At 43.9% G+C, this 13,147-nt stretch overlaps 1 protein-coding gene across 1 annotated transcript in view; it reads left to right on the top strand.

Annotated features, from left to right (window-relative positions):
• Positions 1-13,147, top strand: part of LOC121549908 (dihydropyrimidine dehydrogenase [NADP(+)]-like) — a 212,733-nt gene that overhangs the window by 118,775 nt on the left and 80,811 nt on the right. Inside the window, exons 12-13 of the mRNA XM_041861880.2 lie at positions 1,920-2,104; positions 5,114-5,329. Of these exons, the coding sequence (XP_041717814.2) occupies positions 1,920-2,104; positions 5,114-5,329 (401 nt within the window). The remainder of the gene's footprint in view (positions 1-1,919; positions 2,105-5,113; positions 5,330-13,147) is intronic.

Raw genomic sequence — 13,147 nt, 5'->3', positions numbered from 1 at the left:
TTTCTGCTCGGGATCCCCAGTTTCCCGAGGGTTCTGGAACGCTCCCTGCCTGGTTGCCGGGCTACGTTGCTAGGCGGGAGCTCTCCTGATTTCCACACCTGCATTCCATCAGCAATCTGCACACCTGGCCCTGATCATCACCTTCATAAGCTCTGACCTGACATCCATTCCCTGCCGGATCGTTAGCCATGAACAGTATGTTTATCAGTGGATCAGCCTTAGAGCATGTAGCGTTAGTTTTGTTGTTTTGCACCTTGTTTGCTTGTTTTGTACTTACCTCCGTTTTGTTCCATCCGCAGTCACTCATCCGGAACCTTCACCCAACCTCTGCCTGATGGTCGGCGGCTGCCGAGCCATTACTGGACCTACCACTGCACCCTCAACAACCCATCCACGCCACCCGCTCTGTTCCCTGGATTATTCAGCCTCACTCGTGGATCTATTAAATAAACACTCACCTTTGTTTCAACCTACCTTGTCCTGGTCTGCTTCTGGGTTCTGGCTTAGTAAACCGTGACAGTTATAGCTAGCTGTTATTATGAGGGATGTAGGTGTTGTGTAGGCCCTAGCTACAGCAGTTATAGCTAGCTGTTATTATGAGGGATGTAGGTGATGTGTAGGCCCTAGCTACAGCAGTTATAGCTAGCTGTTATTATGAGGGATGTAGGTGATGTGTAGGCCCTAGCTACAGCAGTTATAGCATAGCAGGATATGCTAATAATGGCTCAGAATGGATGATTAAACATATGGATTTTATGGAAATATATGGTAACACAAGCTATATTAAATATTAAACTGAATATACCAATACACATTTCTGTACATTATAATGAGGTAGGTGTCTTCTTCTAATAAGTGAATGGGCAATAGCCCAGAATTTCTACTGCAATCAACTTGACACCATTTTGTTTCCTCAATCTCTTATTCATCACTATGGCAGGACGATGCTGCTGTGTTATGCCCCATCAGTGTATATGATAACATTCACTGCATCATACATTGTCATGTGTGTGTGTGTCACGCTGCAGCAAGGCGGCCGTTACATGACAGCCGGTGTTCCACTCTGAGGGGTTTGACACGCCAAACACACGGCAACTCTCTCCACATTCTCTACTGTCCTACCCTTAAACTTCAATAGTATGGTTGCAATAAAAGATAGCAGGCTCTCTCTGTATTCTTATGTGTGTACATTTCCTTGTATTTTGGGCATCAAATAAAAACCTTTCCCCATTGAATAGACTGGGAAGGTGAAACTTTCCCCCCTCCCTCTAGTAATTCTAATAGAGTGTAATAAATCTTGTCCAACACGCAGATCTGTATTTAAAAACATCCCTGCTGATAGATGCAGGCCATCTTCCATGCTGAAAAGCATTTAGCCTGAAAGATGAATTGTATAGGTGAGCGCGGGAGGTAGAATTAAATGAGCTTTTTTATAATGTAGATCAGTTTGACAGAGTATCTCTGGGCTAACATTCAGCTAACGGTGAATGAAATGCCTCAGGAGATGTTACGTTAACCTAGCTGAGAGTGAGGGGAGAGACGGAGAGCGTGAATCGGTCTTGTCACAGACTTCATATTGCTCTCTGTATGGTTTGTAGTCCATCACGGTCGCTCAAAAATGTATTTATCTCGTCCTCTTCCTCTCTCTCGTCCTCTTCCTCTCTCGTCCTCTTCCTCTCTCTCGTCCTCTTCCTCCCTCTCGTCCTCTTCCTCTCTCTCATGCTCTCTTTTTCTCTCATTGTCTTTCCTTTCTCTCCTCTCTCTGTCTCTCACTTTCTGTCGTCTCTCGCCTCCCTCTCTCCCTTTCTCTCTCTGTCGTTCTGTTTCTCTTCCTTTCTCTCTCTCTATCTCTATCTCTGTCACACAAACACACACACCCCACAACACTAACTGTGGGTCCTCTCTCCCCTCTCCTCCAGTGAAAGAGGCCATGTCTCCGGTGCAGTTGAACCGCTGGGGTCTCCCAGAGCTGGACTCAGAGAGCATGCAGAGCAGTGAGCCCTGGGTGTTTGCTGGGGGCGACGTGGCAGGACAGGCAAACACCACCGTGGAGTCAGTCAACGACGGCAAACAGGCATCCTGGCACATGCACAAATACCTACAGGTTTGTCCCCAGCCCCAGGGCTGTGTTCTACACACACACACACACACACGCACACACACACACACACACACACACACACACGCACACAGAATGTCACAACGTTTTCAACACACATGCACACTAACACACACAAACACACACTTAGAAACAAGCTTCCCCACCTTCACTGTGATGCAGTGGTGCTTCTGAGACTGCAGCAGATGCCTGGTATTAAGTCCAGCAAACCTCCATGGTAGAGGGGGGATTTGGACAACTAATTAATTACGATGAAGAAGAAGATCATGTGTCAACGGTACTGTATATGGGGATAGATATGTACAGTGTAACGTAATGTTAATAATGTTATACAAATCTGTTTATCACCACACTGAGTAGATTAGTAAATGCAATGAAATGACGCCACTCTACAATACAACCTAAGCTGTACTGTTTGAGTCATTTACTTGTTTTAGCTGCATTAAAGAGTGAAGTGCATTGTAATGCTACATAAACACACATCACCTTCACTGTGCTGCTAACTAGCATGAAGATACCTGGGATGAAGAGAGAGAGAGGGAGGGATAAAGAGAGAGAGAGGGAGGGAGAAAGGAGGGAGGGAGAAAGAGAGGGAGGGAGAGGGAGGGAGATAGAGAGGGAGAGGGAGGGAGGGAGAAAGAGAGGGAGGGAGAAAGAGAGGGAGAGGGAGGGAGATAGAGAGGGAGAGGGAGGGAGAAAGAGAGGGAGAGGGAGGGAGAAAGAGAGGGAGAGTGAGCGAGAAAGAGAGGGAGAGGGAGGGAGAAAGAGAGGGAGAGGGAGGGAGAAAGAGAGAAAGAAATAGAAAAGGAGAGATGGAGGCTTTATAGAAAGCTAATGTTTCACTGACAATCAACAAAACCCTCACTTTTTGAGAGTGACTTAAAACATTTACACAGTATCAATATTCAGTACTTCATCTCGCTAGACTTTCAATTGTTTACTTTTCTTTTCCCCAATTACAGCATCCCCGTGTGTAGATTCATGAATGAACCAAGACAATTACATCACTTCTCAATTAGCAGAATATGTCAATATTTAAATAGTCCCGATACAATATTAGTTCTTTCCGTTGTGGATTAATTAATGTCTTCTGTGGGTTTGAAAAGGAAGTGGAAAGGAAGCCGAACGATACATTATCATCATTACCACATTCACCTCGAAACACTCAGCATGTACACTCTGTACTGTACTGCATGCAGCACTTACTGTGGTGAACACTAAGTGAATGAGTCAAAGTGCAGTACAGATGGTTGTGTGGTTCACTAGTCTGTGTAAAGGCAGGATCAGAGAGGACTCTTTACTGCTCCCGCATTGTAATAACAGAGATAGCGGTTGACTCCCAGCCTCCCATTCTCCCAGCACGCCGGCTTGTCTTCCTGAGGTGCCTGACCTCCTCCACATCCCTCTATTTCCCCTCAGATTACGATTATACTGCAAAGTGCAGCGCTCGGCAGACCGGGGCCCGGTTCAGATGCAGGTTAATTGTAGTAATGTAGCTGTGTTCAGTGCAAAGCATAGACAAGTGTTTATTTGCAGATTAAATGCCACTTGTAACCAGAAAGGAAGCAACAGTAGATTTCTTGGCTTTTTACGGTAATGGCCCAAGGAAGAGGAAATTAATTGAGGCAATTTGCTGGAAAGGGTCAGCAACTAATATCTGAGCTATTCAGAGATCCCTTGAACTACTAGATCCCTTGTGTTCTACGTTCAGGATAATAGTGTGTTTTATATCAGAATGTGTTATTACTGTGTCATAGGTCTCCCTTTCGATCAGTGCATTTAGGCCATTTTCAGTATATTTTTGCTATCATATCATGTGCATGGTTGAATTTAGACCTTATTTATGCAAGAAATTCTTGGAAAACTTACTGCTGCATGGGAAAACTAGTTTCAAAGTAGACAAGTTCTCATCCCAAATAGCACTCTTCCCTATGTAGTGCACTACTTTTTACCGGGGGCTCTGGTCAAAAGTATTACACTGTATAGAGCAGGGCTCTACAACCCTGTTCCTGGAGAGCTATCCTCCTTTAGGTTTTCACCAACCTGATTTAGCTTATCAACCAGCTAATTATTAGAATCAGGTGCGCTAGATTAGGGTTGGAGTGAACACCTATAGGACGGTAGCTCTCCAGGAACAGGGTTGAGGGCCCTGATATAGGGAATATGGTGCCATTTGGGATTCAGATAAGGAGACATGTTGTGGGGAAGATGACGATCCAGAACATTTCAACATCTTGACAGCTAAAGCTGTTGTTGGTTGGAACTCTGGAACCCCCCAGTATTCCTAATAATCACCATCTTTTGTATTTACATGTTCCCTGCTGCTGTTTTCCCCCGTGTTGCTTGGCGTGTGTTTGGCGTGTATTCCTCCACATGCCAAATCCCTCGAAGGGGAATACCGGCTGTCATGTAACAGCCGCCTTGCCACAGCATGACACACACACCCACAAATACATACACACACAGCATGACACCTCCTCGTTCATTATGCGGCGGTGACATCATTACAAAAGCAATAAGAGGTCTGTGATAATCGCTGGGCTAATTAGGAGGAGGAGAGGAAGAGGCTGCTGGATGGATGGCTGTTGTATGTTGACCTTAGGGATACGTCCCAAATGGCACCCTATTCCCTATATAGTGCACTAATTTTGACAAGGCCTCTGTGTAATGAATAGGATGCCATTTGGGACATTGGGCGCCTAGGGAGGATGAGGAGGCTGCTGGATATATGACTGCTGTATCTTGACTTTCATCATAATACCAGTGGTATTCTCGTTATCTTACAGTTCTATAACTAGGATTGCCACAAATTCCCTGTTTTTTCAGACATCCCAGTTGTAATATTCCCGGAATCAGAAGAGAATAAGCAGGAGATCTAGAATGCTCTAACCAGGATTTTGGGAAAAGCTGGGTATTGGGAAAGTTCCTGGAATTTTTCAACCCTATTCCTGTCGTTATCTCACAGTACTGTAACTGGATGTTTTGTCCTTCCAGTCTCTCCACGGCCAGACGGTGTCCAGCGTCCCCCAGCTCCCTCTCTTCCACTGTGCCATCGACTCTGTGGACATAGGTGTGGAGATGTGTGGAATCAGGTTCCCCAACCCCTTTGGCTTGGCCTCCGCTCCCCCCACCACCAGCACAGCCATGATCCGCAGGGCCTTCCTGGAAGGATGGGGCTTCGCTCTCACCAAGACCTTCTCCCTGGACAAGGTACTCACGTCTACACAGCTTTATATTAGTGTGTAGGTGGCTATTGGGCATTAAGCAGGGACATGCTGCATGTTTGTTCTGTAGCTGGTACCATTTAATTGCTGGAGCTAGATATTACATTCAAGTGGAGCAAAGAGAGCAGAAGAAGAAAACGTAAAACAGATCCCAAACTTCAGGAGGTGATGCTTTCACTTCTTCTTTATATCTTGCCCTACCGACGACATCAGCCATGCAGCTAATTTGTGACTGGAAGCGCACATTGCCTCGCTGAGTTTGTAAATTATACCTGATGTAGAGAAAGCGTGAGGCGAGCGTGGCTATCCCTGTTTTGATGAAAATATATCACTGCCTCCATCACTTGTTTTATGGACTGCCCCCTTGTCATTTTGAAAAGGTCAACTTTCTGTTTCTTTGTAGAGAGAGCAGAAAGTGAGGAGAGAAAGAGCCTGGATAGATGGGTATGCTACTGTTGCTACTACGGTTTCACCACTGCTGGCTTTTGAATAAGCTTAATGTACCATGCCTGGACTTACCAAGGGAGTTCAGAGAGAAATCATGGTCAACCTGGGTATAGGCTTGTTGTATTATATTCTATCCTTAGGCGCTTTGCTCTCAGCTGAAGCATCAAGATTGACAGCTGCACATATGATAATGATTCAGCCTCAGAATACATTTATGTAAACTCTGTTAGTCTTTTTAAGAATTTTGCACATATGTGCGACGTCCCCACCCCCTTCACCACGTCCTCCCTCTTTCGCTTTCTCTTGACATTTATAGATGCCAGATTGGGGTCTAATATACTGTTGCAGCTATTGGCTGTCAGTGTAGCGCCAAAATACCAGCCGATATCTCAGTAAACAGAAATCATATTATTCCTTATTGTGTGCTCTGCTGGTTTAGATTGTTCGGGGAGCTTTCTTTAGGGAGAGCGATAAAGAAGTTCTTTTAATGTCAATATGAATGAAACAGGCGGCTCTCCTTCGCTATCGTTTCAACTTAAACACAGAAGACCTATTTTTTTAATATCCTGTTTCTGCACTCGCTAGTGCCGTTCACTGCTGGCTGCTCCTATCATAACATTACAATGTGTTGCCATTGATAGCGCTTTGAGATGCACAGTGGATTGCTGGGTGAATATGAGGATTGTCGTCCTGGCTGTTTCTAGGGCTTGTGTAAAAAGGAAAAGAATGTGATGTGAATGGTTAATTAGCTATTATAAGGCCCAGCATAAGGAAGAGAAGGGAGAGAATAAAACAAAGCTAGGGGGGTCTACCGTTAATCTGAATTAATGAACTGTGTTGCATATGAAAAACGTGCCACGAGGCCAACCTTCTGGCCTCTTCCTCTCTGTGAACTGTGAGAGCCATGTCTGAAAAAGGAGGAGCACGGGGGGCCAGTGGGCCATTGTCTCAGTCCCCCCAAGCCTCTGATCTATAGGCCCGTTTCCCTCCTCAGGAGTGACGAGTACATTTTTCCTTACGTTGTACCAATTACCCAGCTGTTAAATCCCTGTGAGTGATACATGTTGTTATGTTTCAGTGGCTAATTACCACATCTTTAGATGGATGTCAGTAATACACATACACACATTTATGTATATACGCGCACACACACACACAACACACACACATTGCTGAGGTCGTTACAGCAGGAAGGTTTACCTGTAATAGCTAGGGACCATACTGTCTCAGTTAATCATTTGACTGTCTCAGGGTGGTAGGATTCACACCTGCAATTGGCTGAACCCTGATGGGTACAGTAACTGCCTGGTCCTAGAAGCTCCCGCATTCAGGTTTAACTGGTGTGCCAAAGTACATCAATGCTAACTGGAGTTACAGGTAACATGTCACAGGTAAAGAAGATAATGATTATGTTTTTATTGTCCTTTAAGAGAAAAGACAAGTTGCAGGTTTCGTGTACTTTTTCACAAGTGAGGAAGATACAGTACGTTTCATAGAACTTATCTAGTGCATCCAACAAACGTAAGCAACTTCCTCTCAACAACAATGGAATAATGCTTGGCATTTACTTCAAAAGCAATTAAGGGGAGAGATAATAGCAGACCTACCCACTCCTCATTTACAACATTACAAAAACGTATCCGTGATGAGGTAACTCCATCTCCATGGTAACCCTAACATTGTTAACACACATCCTATGGCCCGACGGTGACGCATGCACTCACGCACACACACACACAGTTCCACAGGCCTCTGCTTCATGCACTCGACTCTGTAAATCTAACTCTACAAATTAACAACACAGTTTAATCAACGGCTCCAGCATTTTTATTAAGAGTAAGAGGTGAGGAGGTCGTGTTCTGCCGATGCCACACAGATTCTCTGATGGTTTTAACCACTAGTAAATAGCATGGAGCCGTGTGTGTGTGCGTGTGCGCGTGTCATGGTAATTAGCCTGTTATTCATCCTGTAGGAACTGGACTGGCTTTTGGCTCATAATAAGCTTTGCTGCACGATTCAGACTGTTTAAACTTCCAACTGTAGGAAAAGTGCATGATGCATTCTTTGAAGGCCAATAATACTATAATAATTGATGTATGTTTTCTTGGAATATACTGTATATCAGGATTACTGTGGTTACTAAGAATCAAGAAGGTCCTTAAAGGCACCATAACGTGCTTTAATTTCAAAACCAGCTGTTGTTTTTTGTCATTTCAAGCAAAGTCTCAGCTTAACCAAGAAAATGTTTTTACCAAAAATACATTTTCCAGTTTTCCAATACAAACAAAATGATGTACTAATGATGCATGGTATCACGCCAAGTAACACTCAGATGAACTCACAGCGAGGTGTAGCTAGGCACCGGAAGGAAGGATGAGTTTGATGAAATTAGGAGACAAAGCTGATCTCTGGCACGTACACTACATGACCAAAAGTATGTGGACACCTGCTTGTCGAACATCTCATTCCAAATTCATGTGCATTAGTATAGAGTTGTTCCCTTCTTTACTGCTATAACAGCCTCCACTCTTCTGGGAAGGCTTTCCACTAGATGTTGGAACATTGCTGCGGGGACTTGCTTCCATTCAGCCACAAGAGCATTAGTGAGGTCAGGCACTGATGTTGGGCGATAAAGCCTGGCTTACAGTCAGCGTTCCAATTCATCTCAAAGGTGTTGATTGGGGTTGAGGTCAGGGCTCTGTGCAGACCAGTCAAGTTCTTCCACACCGATCTCGACAAACTATTTCTGTATGGACCTCGCTTTGTGCACGGGGGCATTGTCATGCTGAAACAGGAAAGGGCCTTCCCCAAACTGTTGCCCCAATGTTGGAAGCACAGGATTGTCTGGAATGTAATTGTATGCTGTAGTATTAAGATTTCCCTTCAGTGGAACTAAGGGGCCTAGCCCAAACCATGAAAAACAGCCCCAGACTATTATTCCTCCTCCACCAAACTTTACAGTTGGCACTATGCATTGGGGCAGGTAGCGTTCTCCTGGCATCCGCCAAACCCAGATTTGTCAGTCGAACTGCCAGATGGTGAAGCGTGATTCGTCACTCCAGAGAACACATTTCCACTGCTCCAGAGTCCAATGGCGGCGAGCATTACACCACTCCTGCCGATGCTTGGCATTGCACATGGTGATCTTAGGCTTGTGTGCGGCTGCTGGGCCATGGAAACCCATTTCATGAAGCTCCTAACAGTTATTGTGCTGACGTTGCTACCAGAGGCAGTTTGGAACAGTGTTGCAACCAAGGACAGATGATTTTTACTCGCTTCAGCTCTCGGCGGTCCCGTTCTTTGAGCTTGTGTGGCCTACCGCGTCACGGCTGAGCCGTTGTTGTAGACGTTTCCACTTCACAATAACACCACTTACAGTTGACCGGGGCAGCTCTAGCAGGGCAGAAATGTGAAGAACTGACTTGTTGGAAAGGTGTCATCCTATAACGGTGCCACGTTGAAAGTCAATGAGCTCTTCAGTAAGGCCATTCTACTGCCAATGTTTGTCAATGGGGATTGCATGGCTGTGTGCTCAATTTTATACACCGGCTGAAATAGCCGAATCCACTAATTTGAAGGGGTGTCCACATACTTTTGTATATATAGTGTAGTTTCTCTGCCCTCTGAGCCATGCAAGAGGTAGTCACCACTCCTTTGATCTCCCAATTAAATTAGATATTATAACCGGTAAACATGTAACTAACTGTAGATAATGAGTCTGTAGTCATCTGTATTTTCCTCTCCCTCTACACTCATACAGGCACCATACAAACTCCACTTCCTCTCTAATTTGCTTGTTAAATAAATACAAACTGCTGGAGTGTGACTGCCTAGTGCGTTCTGATGCCAGATCTTTTGTGCTGTTTTCTATTCCACATCATAGATTTTCAGATCGGTAGTAAAATAAACAGGGCCTGTCCTAAGGCAAACAAAGGATAATGACGCTCCGCTACAGAGCGGGAGGGAGGTTGGGGAGGTAATGTCTCGAGCTCTTATTATTCATGTTTAAGCTTTACAAGTGGTTCAGCTGTATGATGTTCCATTGGCTACAGGCTATGGATGGTTAGATGGTTACTGTATATGTCTGGAGGAATGCTTCGTTGAACTTCGACCCTTTGTCTCTCTCTCTCTCTATGTCTCACTCTTTAGCAGTTTCTCTCTTGCACAAGCTATCTTTCTCTCATTTACTGACACACACATCCACACACACATCCACACCTACACCTAACCAAAATATACTTGCAAGCTGTGCAAGCTTACCCTAATTAACCGTCGGCTTAATTAGATGATTTACTGTGTAATTATCAAGCAATTAGTCAACACCTCTCAGATCTCACTGACTGCTTTGACAGCCATGATTCTCTACCACTGAATCCAGTCAAAATCACCTACGTTTGATTTAACTTATTTAAATTTTAATGTGAAACTACTTGTGCACTAGCATGAAGCAATCATTACTGATGAGGGAGGACACATGTTAGAAGATATAATGACACATGGAAGATAGCTGATGTGGTTCGTCTTCCCTGGAACAACAGCAAAGTTGGAAGTCAGTGTGTAGCAGGTCTCTATAGGGTTAGAGGAAATGGGGAGATTTTCGACTTAACAATAAATGTAATACTTTCTACGTAAGTCACTCCTTCAATGTCAATGGCTGAGGCAAACACAATGTACAGTGTTGTACTACTGTGACTGCATTATCATAGTTAATGGTTAGATAGATATTATTGGTTGTTATTAGTGTAGCAGATATGTAGCAGTAACAGTGTCTGTGTGTATTAGCCTTCGAGGGACTATAGAGGAGGAGGGAGATAGCAGAGAAGGAGTGAATGGTGAAAGAGACTAATGACCAAACTGACAGACAATATCCTTCTTCATTTATCACAGCCGACTAATATCCTTTGGCTTTGACATTCATTTATTTAGTCCCTGACAGGGCCATTCTGTCACCTACCCAGTAGCATCAGTATGATGCTGCTAGCGGGTGTAAAGAAATAATGTGTCCAGTCCAGTTAAAGCACTAATATAAATGTTGATACTTTAACAGGTTACAGAGTACACTGACTCTCTGTACTGCTCTGTTCTATTCTTCGACTTATTTCTTCAGTTTGCACCCTCCTCACGAAGGGAACGTCAAGGTCTTGCTGTAACTTCGAATGTTTTTTTGTCATTGCATCAGGGTCGTTGGAATTAAAGACTTGCTGAAGCTGCTAAGGATATAACAATAATAGGAGAGAGAGAGAGAGAATACAGTTTATCTAGGGTGTACATTTGTTAGTTAGATGTTGTCATGGATTCAAGGTTTCTGAGTTTTAGAATTGACAGCTTACAGATAGGAGATAATTACTGCGGAGGAGACTATCTCTGTCAGGAATCTAAACTGGCATCAACAAGGATAAATGTACATACCATACATACACACACACAACACACACACTGAATGCTTTGCTACCAAGGCCCATCTCATATTGGAGAATAGCGTAGGCCCACTTGCTGACAAGCCCCTTTCCCCCACCTCCAGTGTTTGTGTGTGTGTGTGTGTGTGTTTGTGTGTGTTTGCTACCAAGGCCCATCTCGTGTTGGAGAATAGCGTAGGCCCACTTGCTGACAAAGCCCTTTCCCCCACCTCCAGTGTTTGTGTGCTTGTGTGTGTGTGTATGTGTGTGTGTCCAACACAGTAGGCACAGTAAACACCAGCACTAAATGATGGCTTAGCAAGTGTTCCATCTGCACTTGGGGGATGAAGATGATGAATGATGATCACAACTCCTCAGAACTGCTACCTGGCCTTTTTTATTTCCCTGTCTTTCATTTTCATATTTTTCTCTCTCTCGTTCCCTTGTTTATGAAGTTTCCTGTTGGTGGGTCAGTGGCTGGCTGCAGTGGACAGTCAGGGAGGCAGGCTGCGGCGGAGGAGAAGGGAGAAGTGAGCGGGCAGCCCTTTGATTTTGCCTTCATGACTGTTTATAATGATTCATGTCTGGACGCAGGGCCACACTGGTTGTGCGTCCCAAATGGCACCCTATTCCTTATAAGTGCACTACCACTGACCAGAGCCCTATTGGAATAGGGTGTCATTTGGGACGCAGTTTTGGTAATAATGGAATCAAGAGGCTCTAGTTCTGCTACATAACATCATGCTAGCATTTTGTTACACACAGTATACTCAAAGAGCCTCTATCCATATTATGCTTATACATGTTTTTATATCCAAAAAGACCAATGCTATGTTTACACTTTTACTAACTGAGAATTCTCAACTCTACAATACGTACGTCACATCTTAATGGAGTTGAGTGGCGAGGAGTTTTGGCAGAGTGTACATCTGACTACATCGAGTCGGTGTCAATCAATACTTGTGAAAATGTTCAGTCTTTAATGCGTACCTTGTACTTATGTTTGTCCTGTGTAAAGGTGTTATTTTATTTGAGTGCTGAAATCTGTAGTTTTTTATAAAAACTTAATTCTATGTGACCTCTGTCAAATTGCATTGCGTAATCCACTGTTTTCCAATGGAATTTGAAGCTTGCGATTTCAAACATGCACTACCATTCGATACTTTTATAAATATAAATTGTGTAACACTTACTGTGTACCTGTGCTCGTCCTGATTCTTATGGAGTTACCAGTGGGAGTTGGAATCCATTGTTTTTGAAAAAAAATTGCATTCCATGCATCCCCTGCCAAACCCTAAAAATCTGCCATGCAATGACGGGGCTGCTCCTCTGTTAACAAACAGCGACTCCCTTGGCGGAGGTCACGTAAAATTATATTTTTATCAAAAACTACAGACTGCAGCACCCAAAGAAAATAACGCCTTTACACAGGACATACATGAGTGCGCGTTTAAGAATTGAAATTTTTACAAGTATCGACTGATACCGACTCGATGTTGTTAGAAGTACACTCTGCCAAAACTCATCGCCACTCAACGCCACTGGAGTTGAGAATTCTCAGCAACATTTTTACAACGCATTTCATTTTGGTTTTATCTCAGTAAAATATCAACTTTATTTGGTCACACTTTATTTGGATAGTCTGGATATTCCATCTGTAGATGCTCTACAAGTGGTCTTACTATCAACAAACTGTTTATAAACAACCGCTTGCTAAGGTTAGGGTTAGGTCCAGAATAGTGCTGGAATGTCTCAGAATGGCGCTGGAATGTATAGCAACCGTTTTACGGGCTCCTGACCAATTCTGCTATTTTGTGTGTTTTTTTTGCGCTGATCTTAACTACATAATGTTTCCGCCATCATTTCCTATGACCGAAAAGAAGTCCTGGACATCAGAACAGCGATCACTAACCTCTATTTGGATGAAGATTTCTACTTCAATCAATTGGCGGCAAAGGACA

This window comes from Coregonus clupeaformis, chromosome 34, assembly GCF_020615455.1.
Source record: "Coregonus clupeaformis isolate EN_2021a chromosome 34, ASM2061545v1, whole genome shotgun sequence".
NCBI classification, from domain to species: domain Eukaryota; kingdom Metazoa; phylum Chordata; class Actinopteri; order Salmoniformes; family Salmonidae; genus Coregonus; species Coregonus clupeaformis.
This window is presented reverse-complemented; position numbering and strand designations above follow the sequence as displayed.